The sequence below is a fragment of the Lissotriton helveticus genome, chromosome 12 (assembly GCF_964261635.1).
Source record: "Lissotriton helveticus chromosome 12, aLisHel1.1, whole genome shotgun sequence".
NCBI classification, from domain to species: Eukaryota; Metazoa; Chordata; class Amphibia; order Caudata; family Salamandridae; genus Lissotriton; species Lissotriton helveticus.
The window spans coordinates 675,674,643-675,693,467 of NC_136073.1; the positions used below are offsets into that span (position 1 = coordinate 675,674,643).

Sequence of the window (18,825 nt, forward strand, 5' to 3'; positions counted from 1 at the left end):
TAGTTGTGTGTTGTATGTGTGTGGATGAGTGTGTGTGCGTGGTTGTATGTATGTGTGTGTGCGGTTACAGAAGGATGTACGTGGAAGAGAGCAGCAGATCAGCACAGCAGAAGAGAACAGGGAGTTAAAGAAGGAGGCGGTGGAAGAGAGCAGCAGATCAGCCCAGGAGAAGAGAACAGGGAGTTGGAGGAGGAGGCGGTGGAAGGGAACAGCAGGTCAGCACGGGAGAAGAGAACAGGGAGTTGGAGAAGGGGGCGGGTGGAAGAGAGCAGCAGATCAGCATAGGAGAACAAAACAGGGAGTTAAAGAAGGAGGCGGGTGGAAGAGAGCAGCAGATCAGCACAGGAGAAGAGCAGAGAACAGGGAGTTAAGGAAGGTGGTGGGGTGGAAGAGAGCAGCAGATCAGCACAGGAGAAGAGAACAGGGAGTTAAAGAAGGAAGCGGGTGAAAGAGAGCAGCAGATCAGCACGGGAGAAAAGAACAGGGAGTTAAAGAAGGAGGCGGGTGGAAGAGAGCAGCAGATCAGCACAGGAGAAGAGAATAGAACAGGGAGTTAGAGAAGGATACTCTGTGCACTGGCTGAGCTGCAATGACTGAAATGGTCTGAGCCATGATCAGGAGGCGCTGTACACTGGTTGAGATCCTCAGTGCAACGGTTGAGAAGTCTTATGCAAATGTGAGATTTGTGCAGTTGTGAAGATGCTCTGTGCATTGGCTGAGAAACTAAGCGCAGTGATTTAAATATGATATGATGATCAGGAAGATCTGTGCAATGGTTGAACCCCTCTGTGAAATGATTAAGAAGCTCTGTGCACATGTTGAGGTGATCAGTACAACGTGCAACTGCATATGTGCAGTGGTCAAATGTCCTGTGTAATAGTTCAGATGCTACGTAAAGTTTGGAGTGCTCCATGAATGGTGGTTATGCTATGTGTACTGCTTGTAATGTTACGTGCAACGGCTGACGCGCTATGTGCAATGATTTAAATACTATGTGCCATTATCAGAAGACACTGTACAAGGGTTAAGATTCTCAGTGCAATGGTTGAGAAGTCTTGTGCAAATAAATGTCAGATCTGTGCAGTTGTCAAGATGTTCTGTGCACTGGCTGAGAAACTATGCACTGTGCTTTAACTACTCTGTGTGATGATCAGGAAGATCCATGCAACGGTGAGAAGCCTTGTGCACATGTTATCAGTGCAACGTGCATTTACAATTGTGCAATGGTGAAATGTCCTGTGTAATAGTTCAGATGCTATTTTTAAAGGTTAGAGTACTCAATGGAATTGTGGTGATACCATGTGCACTGCTTGAGGTTCTATGTGCACTGCTTGTGGTGCTATGTGCACTGCTTGTGGTTCTATGAGCACTGTGTGTGGTTCCTTGTGCACTGCTTGTGATGCCATGCTTGAGGTTCTATGTGCACTGCTTGTGGTGGTATGTGCACTGCTTGTGGTTCTATGAGCACTGTTTGTCGTTCCTTGTGCACTCCTTGTGATGCCATGTGCACTGCAATGTGCGGTGGTTGAGTTGCTGTATTGAATGCGAGGCCCCTTGTCCTGGCTCAGATGCTTTATGCACTGCTTGAGATGTGAGCGCTAATTAAGAGGTCAAGTGCTTGGTTCAGAGGCTCTTGCAATGGCAGCGACGCTATGTTCAGTGTTTGAAATATGTGGTGCAATATTTGAGACCCTCTCTGCTCTGACTGCGCTCATTAGTGCTCCACTCGGATGTTCTTCGCACTAATTGAGGTGTTGCAGACATTGCAGAGATTAACTGTTCAGTGGCTTTTGCGTCGGTTGAGGAGCCCTGAACAACAGTCGTGATATGGCTCGCACAGGCTATAAAGCCACCTAAAATGACTGAGATGTTCTGTGCAGTAGCAGAGAGGTCACGTGCACTGAGGTTGTGATTCCGTAGCTTGGTATGCTCTGTGCTCTCGCCGAGATGATGCTCTGTGATCCGGATTTTATGTGGTGTTTTTGAGGCTCAATGTGAATGAGCAACACAAGATGGTTTGTTGACGACTCTTGAGTCCAGACTAGCCGTTGTTTCTTTCAGTACGTTTGCTGTGTGATATGGATCAAGTGATGGATTATTCTGAAAGCATACAGGCGGCTCTCCCCTCTTTCACGAAGCGCGCGCAGCAGGAAGACGCACGAGCCTGGAACGGCGCTGACGCGCACCAGCCTCAAGCTTTGATCCACTCCATCATCCCTGCTGACGTTCCACATATAGAATCACTGCACACCAGGGGGTGGAAGAGGCCTCAAGCTCAGAGGCACGTCGGGATTCCCGAAGCGCGTCACAAGGCCTTGTCTGCAGCCCGTGCACCTGTGTGTCAAGAATGTGTGTCAGGAACACTAGTCTAAGGCACTGTAATTCAGACGCGTGTGGGAGGAAAGGGACGGGTAACAGTAACACCAAGTAACTTAAACACCAACGGGCTAATGGAAGCTTTTCACAAGCGATCCTAGCATCCACTTATCAACAAGAGCGCCTACTGTATGCCCCACAGTAAGATTACTCTGACACCGTGGAACAGCGCAGGAGCAGGCAAGATTGCATTAGAGCCTGAATCAGAAACCCACTTAAGATCATTTGATATAAGACGTCTCCAGGAGACCTGGAGCTGTGGAGAAACACCACTCATGGGTTACTCAAAATTCTATAACCCAATTGTAACCAGATAAACATAAGTAAAAAATAAATACCGCCTTCGGGTGAAGTCCGCGCTATATAAAAATGCATAAATACATAAAGAAATAAATCCCGCCTTCGGGTAAAGTCCGCGCTATATAAAAATGCATAAATAACTAAATTAATTAGTACCGCAAATCACCGCCGTCACTGTGCCGGCCTGCGACCAGGAAGTCAGGCAGGCCGGCGCGACAACAGGAAACAGGAAGTAGGAGGGCGGGAGCCTACCCCGCCTCCAACGGAAGAGCCGCGATGGGAGCCGCGTTTATAGCACCGGAGCTGGCAGGAGCCGGAGCCACGTTTGAAGCACCGGAGCTGGCAGGAGCCTACCCTGCGGGTGCCCAAGGAGGGAAGAAGAGTCCTGCTGCCGGGCCCTGCAGCTGAGGAGAGCCGCCGCACGAATGAAGCCGGTGAGTGGGTTGCTGAGCGGGGGGGGGAGCATGTGTGCGCGCGCGTGAGTGCGGGGGGGGGGCGGGCTGTGTGCGTGTGTGTATGTGTCTGGAGTGCGTGTGTGTGACTGTGGGGGAGGGGGGTGTGTGTGAGCGAGTGTCTGTGCCGTGTGCCTGTATGTGTGTGCCTGCGTGTGCATGCGCTCGCCTGTGTGTGCGCATGCAGAGGGGTGGGGGGTGGGGGCTGCCTATATGTAAAGCGCTCTGATACCTGATTCGGTTCGGGGCTGGGGGAAAAAAAAAAAAAATGGCTGAGTTACTCTGCGCATGCGCGGGTGAGACGCGCGCTCCCGCGGTGAAAACTGCGAAGGAAACGCTCGTCCACATCGGTGTCCACATTCCCATTAACGGGCAACAATAGTTGTCGAGACAGACACTCTCAATGCTCACGCATTGAGAGTACGTCTGCTCGACCTAAAAAGGGAGACTAGCAATAGGCCTGTAGTTTTTCAAATCGTTTTTGTCAAGACTTGGTTTTTTTAATAAGGGTTTCAATAAGGTGTTTTTTAACGAATTGGGATAAGTTCCGGATAACAGTATGGAATTACAGACTTGTGTGATTACTGGGATGATGGAATCCATCACTGGTGGGAGGACTGAGAAAGGACAGGGATCAAGAGCGGATCCTGTTTTAATTGTTGAGACAATGGTCTTTATGTGGTCACATGTAAGTGCATGAAAACTGGTAAAAACATTTACCGGAGGTATACTAGGGGAAGTAGCATTCGTCGTAGGTGGTTTGGAGGAAAAGGCTTGGTATATATCATCCACCTTAGTAAAAAAGAATTTAGCCAAGGCATCACACAATGCTTGTGATGGAGGAGGAGTAAGATCGGGGGCATTGCCTGACAGTGTTTTGGTGATCTCGTATAATTGCTTGCTTGAATTTTTGGCTTTGTAGATTTGTTCTGAATAAAATGATTTTTTCGCTTTTACGATCATAGCTTTGTAAAGCGCCAATGATTCTTTATAGCATATCTTACTTGCAGTATCATAACTACTGTGCTCCGCAGCAACCACCAACGATACAGGGTCATGTTCGGAACGGTAACGCGTGCTCGGCCGACACACAGCGTTCCGTTCTACTGTTAAGAACAGCCGCGCTTAACCGGACTCACCGATCCGTAGGCTCCGGTCGGGAAGCAGGATTCCTCGCAGATAGCCGCCAGCAGGAATACAGGAAGACAGCGAGACAAGGCAATCCCGGACGCAATAGACTCAGACAGGAATACAGAATTACGCGCATCCGCCTCAGCGCGCTTCCCAGTAAAGTACCTCCCTACAGCAAAGGGTCATGGGAGTTGTAGTTTTAAACGTCAGGCAGGCGCTCATGCTCGTGAAACCTGACAGTAGGCCCCCCTCCTCACCGCCTCCTAGGCCCAGGCTTGGCCGGGAACCTTGCATGAAAGCGTCTCACAGCTGCAGGGGCATGCACATTGTCACACGGCACCCACGAGTCATCCTCAGCCGAATACCCCTTCCATGCTACCAGGTACCACAGAGCACCACGCCTCCACTTAGAGTCCCGAATGCACCTCACAACGTACTCTTAGCCACCATTAATGAGGACCGGAGGAGAAGCCCTTCGTACTGAGGACAACGCAGGCTTCAAGAGGCTGCAATTAAAGACAGGGTGTATCCTAAGCGAAGCAGGCAACCTCAGTTTGAATGCCACAGGATTCACCTTCCTTACAATGACATAGGGCCCAATAAAACGAGGATGGAAAACACTACGCAATTTGAACCGAATGTTCTTGGTCGAGAGCCACACCTTATCCCCGACCTGGTAATCAGGACCATCACGACGGTGCGCATCCGCCCATCGCTTGTACACATTCTTGGCCTTGACCAAGTGTTTGGTGAGTTGTCGCTGCACTGCGTGCAACTTCTTCATTCGACTGTACACCGTGGGTTGCTCGGATACGCTCTCAGGCAGACAAACCGGAAGAATGTTAGCGTCGATCCCGTATGTAGCATAGAAAGGGGACACCCCCACAGAACAATGCCATGCGTTGTTGTTTGCCAGTTCAGCCATCCACAACAAGGATACCCAAGAGTCCTGAGCCGAGGCTGCATAGCAACGGAGGTATTTCTTTAAAGTCTGGTTTAACCTTTCGGTCTGGCCATCCGTTTGCGGATGGAAGCTCGTGGACAGAGAGGACTTTATCTGCAAGGCTTGGCACCAGTGCTTCCAGAATCTAGCGACGAACTGGGGGCCCCTGTCTGAAACGATCACTTCAGGCACCCCATACAGCCGAATGACCTCAGAGAGAAGCAACTGCGCGGTCTGCCCTGCCGTAGGAAGGTTAATACATGGAATGAAATGTCCCAGTTTAGTTAGACTGTCAACCACCACTAAAATCGCAGTCTTGCCTTGATCAGGTGGGAGACCGATGATGAAGTCTAAACTAATGTTTTGCCATGGTTTACGAGGGGTTAGCATCGTTATGAGCTTCACTCTCTTCTTCCCACAATCGTTCTTAGAGCGGGCACAAACATCACATCGCGCTACCCAAGAGTTGACATCCTTTTTCAGTGTTTTTCACCAGAAATGTCTTTGGGACAAGTGTATGGTTTTGAGCACCCCCTGATGACCGGCCAAGGGAGACAAATGACACCCCTGAAATGCCTCCTTCTGCAACACGATTGAGGGCAGGAATAGCTGTCTGTTCACAAAAGGTAAACCCTGTTTGATGGCACGTGTTCCTTCCTTAGCAGCCCAGGAATCCCAGAGTATAGCTGATTTAGCACTCCTTATCTTGTCTAGAAAGCTTTCAGCATTTAAAACGCAAACCACCTTAGAGGGTTCTATGGTTGATTCAAGAATGGGTTCAGTCGAGGGGTTCTCCTCTTCTTGTCTGGACAAGGCATCCGCCTTCCTGTTATCGCACCCTGGCCTAAAGGTTATTACAAAGTCGTACTCTGCAAAGAATAACATCCATCTCATCTGACGCTGGGTCAGGTGTCGGGTTGTCTTCATAAACTGAAGATTTCGATGATCAGAGTATACCGTGATAGGGTACACGGCCCCCCAAAGATATTGTCTCCATTCCTGGAAGGCCCTTTTTACAGCCAACAGTTCTTTTTCTGAGATGGTATAGTTCTTTTCAGCAGAGTTCAACTTCCTGGACAAGTATGCTACCGGATGTAGTTGTCCAGTATGTTGGTCTCTTTACGATAAAATGGCTCCTATTGCTTCATCAGAAGCATCAGCTTCCACTACAAAGGGTAACTCAGGTTTAGGGTAAGCCAAAACAGGAGCAGAGGTGAAAGCCTCCTTCAGATGTTCAAAGGCGTTGTTAGCTTCTGATGACCAAAGAAAAACTACTCCCTTCCGGAGTAACCGTGTCAAAGGTACTGCTAATTGTGAGAATTGCAAAATAAATCGTCTGTAATAATTAGCAAACCCTAAGAAGCTCTGTAGTTCTTTCAGGGACTTGGGCGTGGGCCAATTCTGTACTGCTAACACCTTTCAATCAGACATACGCAACCCATCCGGGTGAAGCATAACCCCCAGGAACTCAACAGACGACACCCCAAACTCACATTTACTCAGCTTACAGTACAATTTGTGTTCCCTCAACTTCTGGAGCACAAGCATGACCTGAGGGTTGTGAGTTTCTACCTCTTCTGAATATATCAAGATGTCATCGATGTACACCACTACACAGACATCTATATACTCTCTTAGGACATCATTCAGGAAGAATTGAAATGCAGCAGGGGTATTGCAACGCCCAAACGACATCGCCAGGTATTCGTACAAGCCGTAATGGGTCTTAAATGCTGCCTTCCATTCATCCCCTGCCCTGATGCGTACCAAATGGTAGGCCCCTCGTAGATCGAGTCTGGTGTAGATCTTGGCGTTGCGGACCTGGTCCAGCAACACAGTGATGAGGGGTAAGGGATACCTGTTACGAATGGTAATCTTATTCAACCTGCGGTAATCCACGCACGCTCTCAACTCACCATTGGCCTTTGAGATGAAAAACAAAGATGAGGCTGCGGGAGAACAGGATGGTCTGATGAAGCCTATGTTTACATAGTGTTCCAAATAGTCTTTCAGGTGTTTCGTTTCAGGGATTGATAAGGCATATACTCTACAAGATGGTACTATAGCTCCGTCCACCAAATCAGTGCGACAGTCGTACTCTCTGTGCGGAGGTAGTTGTTCCGCCATGATCTCACTAAATACATCACTGTACTCCTGATAACACTGAGGCAAGACCACCACCTTTTCTGCTGCAGTAGCTATTCTGTATGAGCTTAACAAGGCAATCGCCTGTGTGTCTGGATCTTGAAGGATATGATTCTCACAGCCGGGGTCTGAAAACTGTATGGTTTTGTTCCTCCACTGTACTGTGGGATTGTGATAACTCAGCCAAGGCATACCCAGAATAACTTCGTACTGGGCAGCATCTATAATGTTCAATCTTAGCTCTTCCCGATGAGTACCTCCGCTTACAGGCACAGATAAGACTAGACGTTCTGTCTGTTCGGTTATGAGACCTGACTTCAATGGTTTCCCATCCACAGCCCACACTTCTTCGGGTTTATCCCTACGTACCCTATGAAGAGCCAATGTAGAAACCAAACCGCTATCCACAAAGTTCCCTGTGGCTCCTGAATCTACCATCACCATCACTTGATGGACCTGGTCCTGGTTTTCTAAGGTCATAGGAAGCACTATGTGGGATTCATGGTCCTGAACGATGGAGGCTGTGAGGGAAGGGAGTTTCCACTTTGTTTCTTCCCCCACCAACGGTGGTGTGTCTGCAGCAGAAGTGGATGACACGGCCACTCTCTTATTTTTTGACCATCCCCCAGTGTTCTTGGGTTTCACGGGACATTCCTTTACGAAATGACCATTTTTTCAGCAATACATGCATAAACCCAGGGTTCTACGGCTCTCTCGTTCCCCCCTGGATAACAGTGCTCTAACTGCTCCTATCTCCATAGGTTCCCTGCCTGTCTCTGTAAGGTTCCCACCCTTCCGTGGGGAGTACTCGGATCGATAGAAGCCCCTCTCTGCCTTACGACGTTCACCTCCCCTCTCTGTGAGCCTGCCATCCTACCTTAGGGAAAGATTTATCATGTCCACACAAGGGAGGGGTTGTGGATCTATTTGGGCGATAATGTCCTTTAACCCTTCTCTTAGCCCTTGGTAATACAGCGACATCCGCTTCTCCTCTGGCCATGCCATTTCTGCTACCAACCTGTTAAAGGTTGTAAGGTACGACACCAAGTCCTGTCTCCCTTGTTTCAACTCCAACAGCTCTTTGTCTGCACTAAAGGTGGTGGCCCTTCTATCAAAGACTTTCTCGAACTCTGCACGAAACGCCGTCCAGTCAGACAATATGGCATCGTCATTTCGTACTAGGGGTACTGCCCAATTGGCTGCATCACCACTCAAATACGAAATTGCAAACGCCACCCGTGAATGATTGGTGGGAAAGGATGATGGTTTGCACGAAAAGTGCAACATGATTTGTGTCAAGAAGACCTGGGTTCTTGATGGATCACCTGAGTATCTTTCAGGACTTGCCAAGGGAATGGGAGGAGGCACCGTGACTTGTATTTGTGGAGCTGCTGTAGAGGCATCAAAAGGATTTCTTGCTAACTTATCCACTTTCTCCCTCAAGGCAGCTGTCTCAGCTTTTGAGGAAATAAGTTCCTGCTGCACTAAAACTAGCGCCTGGAGAACATCATCCATCGTGGCCATGACCCCTTCAACCACCGGATCGAGTGGAGCACAATTTGTGGGCGCGTAATTCTGTCAGGATTACGCTCCACAGGATCCTATCGTTGCTATATAGGGGTCCACCTCCTTATGTTACCAGCTCCCCGACTTTAGTAACAGGGAGTTCGAACCATAAGGCGAGGGATAAAAAGGGAAGGGAAGGGGAAGGAACTGCGGGGATTATAGGCTCTGAAAGACATAAACATGAGACACAGTTATACACCACATACAACTTACAATGCTACTCTGATTATGGTCTCACTAGGATGTTGGAATACCTGAAAGTCACCAGAAGCACACCTCCTTTCAGTAAAATGCCAAGTCATAAAGCAGTTCCTTAGAAAAGTATCAGAAATTAATTGGCATTAGCCCAAAATCAAGAAACGAGAGAACAAGGATTTCTCTACTGTGTACTGACACTCAGTACCATCCAGAGGTGATGAAGAACAAGAAAACGGCTGTTGGAATCACAGGACTCTGAACAGCTCTAGGAGTATTGTATCATCATAATCCTAATAGTCATGACCATCCTGTTATAGATCAAAAGTATTCATAAACACACGGTAGCCCGTAGCGACACTACTGAACTCGGCTGTACCAGTCTCACATGAATAAGCAAAGGAAGAAACACGGTAGCTAGTGGCCAGCCCGACTTACCTAGCTCCGCGTTAAAATACGAAGGAAGACAAAACTAGCAAACAGTAGCGCGTGGCAGAACGCACACTGCGCTCCGCTGCTTTCAAGAAAACAAATTCAAAATAGTAATAAAATGCGCCACGGCAACACGTAGAAGATAACTACTGTGCTCCGCAGCAACCACCATCGATACAGGGTCAAGTTCGGAACGGTAACGCGTGGTCGGCCGACACACAGCGTTCAGTTTTACTGTTAAGCGCAGCCACGCTTAACCGGACTCACCGATCCGTAGGCTCCGGTCGGCAAGCAGGACTCCTCGCAGATAGCCGCCAGCAGGAATCCAGGAAGACAGCGAGACAAGGCAATCCCGGACGCAGTAGACTCAGACAGGAATACAGAATTACATGCATCTGCCTCAGCGCGCTTCCCAGTAAAGTACCTCCCTACAGCAAAGGGTCATGGGAGTTGCTCGCGAAACCTGACAAAGGGAGCCATCGAGCACGTCCCTGTCCCAGAAGAATGCTGTGGTTGTTACTCCCACAACTTTCTGGTTCCCAAGAAGAACAAGGGCCTGCGTCCTATCTTGGACCTCAGCGACGTCAATCGCTTCCTCCGGAAGGAGAAGTTCAAAATGTTGACTCTGGTTCAGGTCTTGTCTTCCCTCGAACCGCAAGACTGGATGGTGGCGTTGGACTTGAAGAAAGCTTATTTTCACATCCCGTCCTGCCGGCACACTGGCGTTACCTGTGGTTCACGGTAGGCCACAAGCACTTTCAGTTTACCATGCTCCCCTTTGGCCTTACCAGTGCCCCTGGGGTTTCACGAAAGGGATGGCGGTGGTCGCAGCTCATCTGCGCTAATCAGGGGTTTAGTCTTTCCCTATCTCGACGACTGGCTGTTAAAGGCGGGCTTGCCCCAGGCAGTCATTTCCCACCTCCAGACTACGGCCGACCTTTGCATATGCTGGGGTTCTCCATCAAGGTGCAGGTGTTCACGGACAACACCACCACCATGTGGTATTGCAAACATGGCGGGGTGGGGTCGTGGACTCTGTCAGGAGGCCCTCCGCCTCTGGACATGGCTGTAACATCAAGGCATTTCTTTAATGGTTCAACACCTGGCCGGTTCTCTGAACGCCAGGGCAGACTAACTCAGCCGCCGCAGGTGCATGATGGATCACGAATGGTGTTTTCACTCAGAGGTGGTGCAAGGTCTCTTTCAACAGTGCAGAGAGCCTTGGTTAGATCTATTCGCCACCGAAGAGAATGCGCAATGTCAGCGATTCTGTCACACAATTGATGGACGGAATGCAGAACAAATCCAAACATTCACCCCCAGTCAAGAGATCTGGGTTAAATCCATAATTCTTTTGCTCACCATGCCACCCCAGTCCATCACCTGTTGTTTTTGCATTTGTCACCCCGAGTGGGACGGGTATGCTCAGACGTGAGTCCTGTGCTCTCCATGCCACTGGAATCAAGCTATCCAGGCTGATGAGGGCTGAAAGCCAGAAACCGGTCCTTGGATGCTTGTTTCCAGTCCAGGGAGGACCTGGCTTGGCAGTTCGGGCTGGACTGTTCCCATGGGGCACAGGGTCAAGACTGATTTGCATATGGCTGGGTTCAAACTGGAATGGCATGGTGAGCAAAAAAACGATGGATTTAGGCCCAGATCTCTGTACTGGGGTGAATGTATGACATTGTTCTGCATTCTGTCCCTCACCTGTTGTTTTTGCATTTGTCACCCCGTGTGGGACGGGTATGCTCAGACGTGAGTCCCGTGCTCTCCATGCCACTGGAATCAAGCTATCCAGGCTGATGAGGGCTGAAAGCCCGAAACCGGTCCTTGGATGCTTGTTTCCAGTCCAGGGAGGACCTGGCTTGGCAGTTCGGGCTGGACTGTTCCCATGGGGCACAGGGTCAAGACTGATTTGCATATGGCTGGGTTCAAACTGGAATGGCATGGTGAGCAAAAAAACGATGGATTTAGGCCCAGATCTCTGTACTGGGGTGAATGTATGACATTGTTCTGCATTCTGTCCATCACCTGTTGTTTTTGGAATTTCCAAGGCGGCACTCGCTCGGTGGCGCTTTTCGTCGCGAGTGGAGTTGTGGTCTGTTGTACGCCTTTCCGCCTATACTACTCCTGCCCTGAGAGCCTAAGAAGATCAGGTGCGACCAGGCTCAAATCATTCTTGTGGCTCCGGATTGAGCACGAAGAGTGGTATCCCGAGCTGCTCAACATAGCCAATGATTCTCCGATCAGACTGCCTCTTTGGGAGAATCCTCTGTCGCAGCATCAGGGGACGGTCCTCCACCCGAACCTGTCCAGTCTCCACCTCCTTGTGTGGAGATTGAGCGACGGCAGTTGACGTCTTTCGACCTGCCTCCCGAAGTCTGTGATGTAATCTTGTCAGCCAGGCATCCCTCCACTAAAACGGTATTCGCCTGCAGGTGGACCAAATTTGTGGCATGGTGCATAGCAAAGGCTGTGGATCCCCTTTCTGCCCTTCTTTCTGAAGTACTGTTGTTTCTTCTCTCAGGGCTCTGCTCTGGGCACTATCAAGGGCTATCTTTCAGCCATTTCTGCCTTCCTTCAGTTGCCAGATGAGCCTTCTCTTTTCAAGTCCCCGGCAGATGAGCCTTCTCTTTTCAAGTCAAAGGCTTAACGCATCTGTTTCCTCCAATCACCTTCGTTATGCCTCAGTGGAACTTGAACCTTGTGCTAACCTATCTCATGTGTGCTCCCTTAGAGCCATTGCATAACTGTCCTTTACGCCTTCTGACTCTTGAAACTGCTTTCCTGGTAGCCATCACCTCTGTTAGAAGAGTGAGTGAGCTCCAGGCTCTTTCTTCGAAACCTCCTTTTCTATCTGTCCATACGGATAAGGTGGTTCTTCGGACCCTTCCATCATTCCTTCCTAAGGTGGTCACTGCCTTTCACATCAGGCAGACCATTACTTTGCCCACCTTCTTACCGCCTCCACATCCTTCAAAGGAAGAAGAGAGGCTCTACCCAAAACGTGCGCTCTCCTTCTACCTGGATCGCACATAACAATTCCGAGTGGATGATCAATTTTTTGTTGGTTACGTGGGTGCAAAGAAGGGTCGGGCCATACACAATCGCGCAATTTCTCAATGGGTCGTGTTATGTATTAAAGCTTGTTACTCTCTGGCTAAAAAGGAGCCTCCGGTCGGGCTATGCGCTCACTCCACCTGGGCGACGGTAGCCACTATTGCCTTGGAAAGGGGGAGTGCCTCTGAATGACATCTGTCAGGCAGCCACGTGGGCATCGCTGCACACATTCACCAAACACTACTGCCTGGACAGCCAAGTCCAGAGAGACTGCTTATTTGGCCGTTCTGTTCTCCAGAACTTTCTGGTGTGATCTTGGTTCTCAGACCCACAGCCGGGGTTGGTATTGCTGGGGTATCTATTCTAAGGTAAGGAATCTATAACTATTGTGTTTCTTTCCGATGCACAAGTTACCTACCTTTTGTAATGATGTATCTGTAAGAAATATTAGTTAGTTATAGATCCCTTACCGCCCCATCCATCCTCCCCGTTCTGCGAACTGATTTCTAGGGTTAAGGATGTCCTTTCAGGGCCCTAGTTTTGTGCACCAATGGTCAGTGTCTTGCATGGCTCTGCGTTTCTGGCGTGGAAAGTCGTGTACGGAACTGACATCAGTGTGCGAGGGCGGCATCTAAGTAGCTACCGCAATGTCATCCCGGCGACCACGATGCCGACGACTGATGCGGAGCCGACCGACGCCACCTTCCGACTTGCAGAGGTACTGCTGACGAAAAAAAACTTTCCGGATCCAGTCTGACGTCTGGGGGTAATTCTAAGGTAAGGAATCTAACTAACTAATGTTTCTTACAGATATATTGTTACTGAAGATAAGTAACTTGTGCTACAGTGCCATAAATTGAAATTGGATGATATATTCACCTTTTTTTATTGTATGGTCATATGCATATGTCATCGTTAAACTAATAAAAAAAAACCAGCATGTGAAGTCCTGATAAATGTGCTTGACCCTATAGCGTTGAATAGAAACTGAAACATGTTGACACATACCAATAATGATGGTTAGTAATTCACACTCCCTTTGTTTTTCTTAACCTTATGGCAGAAGAGTTCCAAACATTACATTTACCCAGTCAAACACAATGTTAGATTTGGGGAGTATAAATTGGGTACGGCTAGAAGATGTAGATCACACATTCTTAGCGATATTTGCGCATAGGATGGAGAAGCAATGAATTTTCGAAGAAAGATTGACTGTAACTTTTGACTATCTCTGACAATCCCAGCACATGCCTTGCATCTTAAATGGATTCTTACTCCATAGCAAACCCTGTGGTGAAGCTTGTCACTGGCTAGTGAGCAAGGATTCAACATCCTTTTAACCATATTTGACTCTAATGATAGCAGATCCGCTACTGCACATAGAGATATTTGCATGGCGTCTGCCCTCAGGTGTAAATTAGAGGCAATAGTAGTAAATTGATGTCTGTTGATGATTCACTGCTAAGACTTATTTTTTGTATAGTTGTAATTTAAATTAATAAAAAAGTAATACAAAACACGTTCCTTCTAGGTAAAAGTGCCGTTCAGATAGTATATGGTGCATGTAAGTGAAATAAAGTGTGTGCTAAGGGAGTGTTTTTAACTGAACCCTCAGTCTTGGTTGGTTATGTGGGCAGTTGGATAATTGAGGAGTAGTTCATTCATTTGACAGTGGCCACCTCCTCTCCTGAATGATGCTGCTTTGACCCAATAAGACCATAAAGAAAATGCGTGGGGTTGTTCAGTCTTTAAATAAATGAATTAGAAGCACAGCCTCACACTTGCTAGCAATGTCCCATATTGCGTCTCCTTGCCTGATTTCGGCTCTGAGGAGTGCAAGGTAAAGAACAGATCTTGAATTGACATGTTTCTTCTCTTCTTTCCTCTCTCAGACAAGGCCTGGTGACGGACGAGATGCCTATGACTGTCCTCATTGAGCGCTATCTGCCACTGGAATACAGAAGGCTGCTGATTCCCGTGGCTACAAGTGGCAACAAAGTGGTCCTGCAGTAGATGTGCTCCTTGCTTTGAGCCACCTCAAAGTCTACATGCTTCTTCATGCACTTTTTTGTAAACTGTCTCCTTTCAGCTCGGTGCTGTACTCTAGAGCCATCCCTTTGTCAGTGATTGTCACTGCTAAATACAGCAGAGTAGGAGTAGGAGTAGGTGTGGTGCGCGTATTTCTGTCCTCTACTGTCTGTAGAGACTAGCCAGCCCAGGCAGTGAAGCTTACATCTCGTGCTTTCTCGACCATGTGAGCTTTGAGCATTTGTATGCCTGAGTTCTTATTGTTGACTTCTCTTGGCGCAGCCCTATAGTCGGAAAGAGGAGAATTGTGCAATTAGTAGCTGTGTTCAGTAAATGTGCACAATGGCCGAGGTGTACCCCTGGGCTTGACTTTTGCTTAGAGTGAAAATACCACATGAAGTGTTTTTACAGCAATAATGTCACCCGGTGCATATGTCTATTCTGTACTAGCTAATGCAGTGCCACCAGATCCAGTGTTCAGCCTGCTTTTGTTTGTGGTCAGAATTCTGACCTTCATTCGGATCATGGTCCAATTTCCTGATGACCATCTTAAGGTATTTAAAGAAGTTCCCCATTTTTATACACTATTTAATAAAAATCTAGCAAGGAGCCAACCTGCTATATTTTGGAACAAAAAATATAAAGTTTTAACTTGAAAACTGGACTGAAAGAACTAGGCAAACTATATTTCCCCATACTTGAAATTTTAGATTTCTATTTACTTAAAATAATTCCATTTCAGTCAAATGACAAATAATAAAAATTTAGAGGTAAAGTTTCTAAACTCCAACAAAAGTACAGAGTGTTGTATGTTAAGGCTAACCTCATCCCAGGTGAGGTAAAGAGAATAGATTTGGTTCTGGTTTTGAATAAGTGAGGTTAATCAGAGAAGCTGACTACAGTGGTTAGATTGGTTACGTTAAGGCTGTTTTACCCATCGAGCTCTTGTCTACCATGTGTAGTGTTCAGTAAAACCGTTAGGCTTGTTTTCTGTTCAGAAAATCAATGTAACTATCTCTTTGCAACTTTTGGACTTAAATGGTGATGTACGACTGGCCCATATTGTGCCCCAGGGCAAACCCCAAACTACTCCCCCAGATGCTGAACATTGAGTTTGTGAGTGAGTTTTCATTAAATGTCAAAAAACGTATTTAACGAAAAGTTGGTACTGGGCATGGTGCATTAAGCACAGTCCTGTAACTATTGGTTTCACAGATAAATGTTACCATTGGTTTGTATTTATAATTCAAATGTTTAATAATAAAAATCACTGCAAAAATGTTTTCTGAGTACTTTATACTAAGCAATTAAAGCCTCACATATCTTTTCAATACTATCAAATATTTCAAACTGCTGAAATTCAAATATGTTTTTTTATTTGCTTATTGATTTAAAAACTTATAAGAAAAAATGAAGACAAGAGAACAGTCTTAATTGATTGGAATAGAGCACCTTCCATCAAAAATCAGTTTGACAGGCACTGCAAGCCTTTTGAATGATAACAGATAAAAGCCCTGTCTAGGCTACAAACAATATTCGGTTGTACAGTTAAATCAGATGATAAACATTGTTTAAAACATTGTCATTATTGTGCAAGAAAATTCATGGTGGTTTGTTGTCCTAGTTTGATGATGATGTCAGTAGGTTGGTTTCTCATCCCAACAATCCCACTACACACCCCAGTTTATACTTTAGGCGGCGCCTTGCCTTGTCTTCCGCTTCAGCCCAATGCCATAGATCACAGCTTCATTTGATAATATGGGAGCAGGGGGCAGAACTGGATTTCCAGTAGGTTTCGAGAGTTCATCTAGAGTTCATCTAGATATTGTTAATGCAAAATTAATGAATTGATAAGTATCGCTTTCTGTCTTAGGTCTAGGCTTTGGACAAAGTAGACATATTCTTTGGGTGTGTCTGGAATCTGCCTTCCTGTGGAGGTGAAGGTGTAGATAAGGGGACTCTGTTCTCCGGCAGTAGCTGAGCTCCAAATCAACTTGTTGGAGCTTCATGCGATCCGATGGGCACTGAAAGCCTTCTTACCATCTCTCAAGCGGAGGCTAGTTCAAGTGTTCACAGATATCTGATTAGTTTTAGATTCCTTACCTTAGAATTACCCCCAGGCGTCAGACTGGATCCTGAAAGTTTTTTGTCAGCAGTACCCTTGCGCGTCTGAAGGTGGCGTCGGTTAATTCAGTGTTCGACATCGGCGTAGTGGTCGCCGGGATAATGTTACGTAGCTACATAGACTCCGCCCTTGCGCGCTGATGTCAGTTATTTCTTTTTCCGCACCAGCAAGATCCAGAGAGAGCGGCACCACCAGTCACTTTTAGACTGATTTTTTTCTCAACTTTTGTAGACTTCGTTTTCTGAGTCCATCGACTTCTGGTGCACAAGGGATGCCCGGCTTCAAGGCTTGCGGTTCCTGTCATCGACAGATGTCGGTGACGGATCCGCACCACGTGTGCCTCTACTGCCTGGAGTGCAACCACGATCCCCAAGTTGTGCTCCGACCCTGGCTCTTTGAGACCAGATTGCCAGCCAGAGGAGGGTGAGGAGGACTGGGAGGGGTCTGGGGCCCTTTAACCAACCTGTTGGTTTATGAACAGGACTGGAGACAGGAACTGGGGGAAGCTAGTGGTCTGTATACCTCACAAAACCTTGACATGTTGTCTCCTACCGTACGCAGTGGTGTTGCGCAGGGCGGCCGAGGCTCTCCACCTCGAGCTACCTACGGTGGCAGTCAGGACTAACCTCCTGACAGGTGCTTCAACCAGCAGCGAGCTCTTTGGCCGTTTAATGAAGCCCTCACGGACATCCTTTTGGGCACATGGTCCAGGCCCAATTCAGGGCCTCCTGTGGACAGGATGATTGCCCAACGCCGCAAAGGTGAGGCACCTCAGACCTCGCTGGTCTGCATCAGAAGCCTTCTTTGAATCCTGCGTGGGTTGCCTTTGCCAAGGCTTGTTGACTCCAATCCGGCGGTCGACCCCTCCATCTGCGAGAACCTTCGTGGGACAGCTCCTCTCCATCATCTGGTCGTCCTCTACGCCTCCTGGTCCGCGTGGCTGAAGAGACAAGCTTCACGACAGCACCTGATTGCTCCTCGACGTCATCTGGTTCCTACCTGGCTCCACCCGGTCACTGGCTAGTGACCCAGACTCTGCTTTCAGGTCCTCTTCATCCTCGATCCACCCTTGGATCCACCCGGACATCTTCCTCCTGGTCGCCTGCAGCATCTTTCCTCCAGGTCTCCATAGGCTTCAACGGCGAAACCCGACACATCTTCACACCTATGCACCCGCTTCCTGTGGGTGAGGTAACGCGAGTACTTCGGTGCTCCCAAGGGTATTGACTATCCAAGTGTCTAGTTTTTTAGTTGTTTCCTCCTAGCTAGACCGGAAGTGTCCTGAATCCTTCTTTTTCTAACTCTTAAGTTCCCATTGACTTAACATTGACTCTCGGGTGTGTGTAAAGACACTGCACGCGCCGCCTGTGGGCCTCCTACTCCTAACCTAAGGTTCAGATAGTGTAGCCCCAGCGATTCTCTAGGCCCTAGGCCTTTCCTTTTCTCATGACGTGGTACTTATACCACTTACTTAGTATATGGTTTGCTTCGCCCCTAGGGCCTAACCGTAAATTGTGCAACTTAACGTATTCTGACTAAGTAACTTGTGATGTGCTTTTGCCTCTGTTCTCATAAAGAGTTCAGAGGAGTGTGTTCGTAAATAAATACATATATATTTTATATATATCCTGTGTGGTGTCCTTTCATTTGATAATCAAGGGGTTACATATGGTAAAACAGCTGGCTTTACACGCCCTCAAGAGTCTTTTAGCCTAAGACTGTTCTGTCCACGCTACCACTAGGATAGCTGGTCTATAAGGTTGACTTACAACCATCACCATAAGGTTTGTTTGGACTGGTGCAAGGTGTTCACTAAAATAGTGAACATCATATACCAGCCAACTTCTTACAGCGACCCTCCGCCCGAACCTGTCCCGTCTTCACCTCCTTGCGTGGAGATTGAGTGGCGGCAGTTGACGTTATTTGACCTGCCTCCTGAAGTCTGTGATGTTATCTTGGCAGCCAGGCGTCCTTCCACTAAGACCGTATACGCCTGCAGATGGAACACATTTGTGGCATGGTGCAAAGCAAAGGCTGTGGATCCCCTTTTCGCCACTCTTACTGAGGTTCTG

At 47.8% G+C, this 18,825-nt stretch overlaps 1 protein-coding gene across 7 annotated transcripts in view; it reads left to right on the plus strand.

Annotated features, from left to right (window-relative positions):
- The window catches only part of CENPT (centromere protein T), a 1,192,572-nt gene extending 1,176,663 nt beyond the window's left edge, over positions 1-15,909 (plus strand). For 6 of the 7 annotated variants that reach the window (XM_078671348.1, XM_078671349.1, XM_078671347.1 and 3 more), the window contains one exon: positions 14,493-14,751. In XM_078671348.1, coding sequence (XP_078527474.1) covers positions 14,493-14,613 — 121 coding nt within the window. In that variant the 3' untranslated portion in view covers positions 14,614-14,751. Of the gene's footprint in view, positions 1-14,492 lie in introns of all 7 variants that reach the window. The other variant, XR_013603874.1, reaches the window with a different exon arrangement.
- Positions 15,910-18,825: the final 2,916 nt, after the last annotated feature.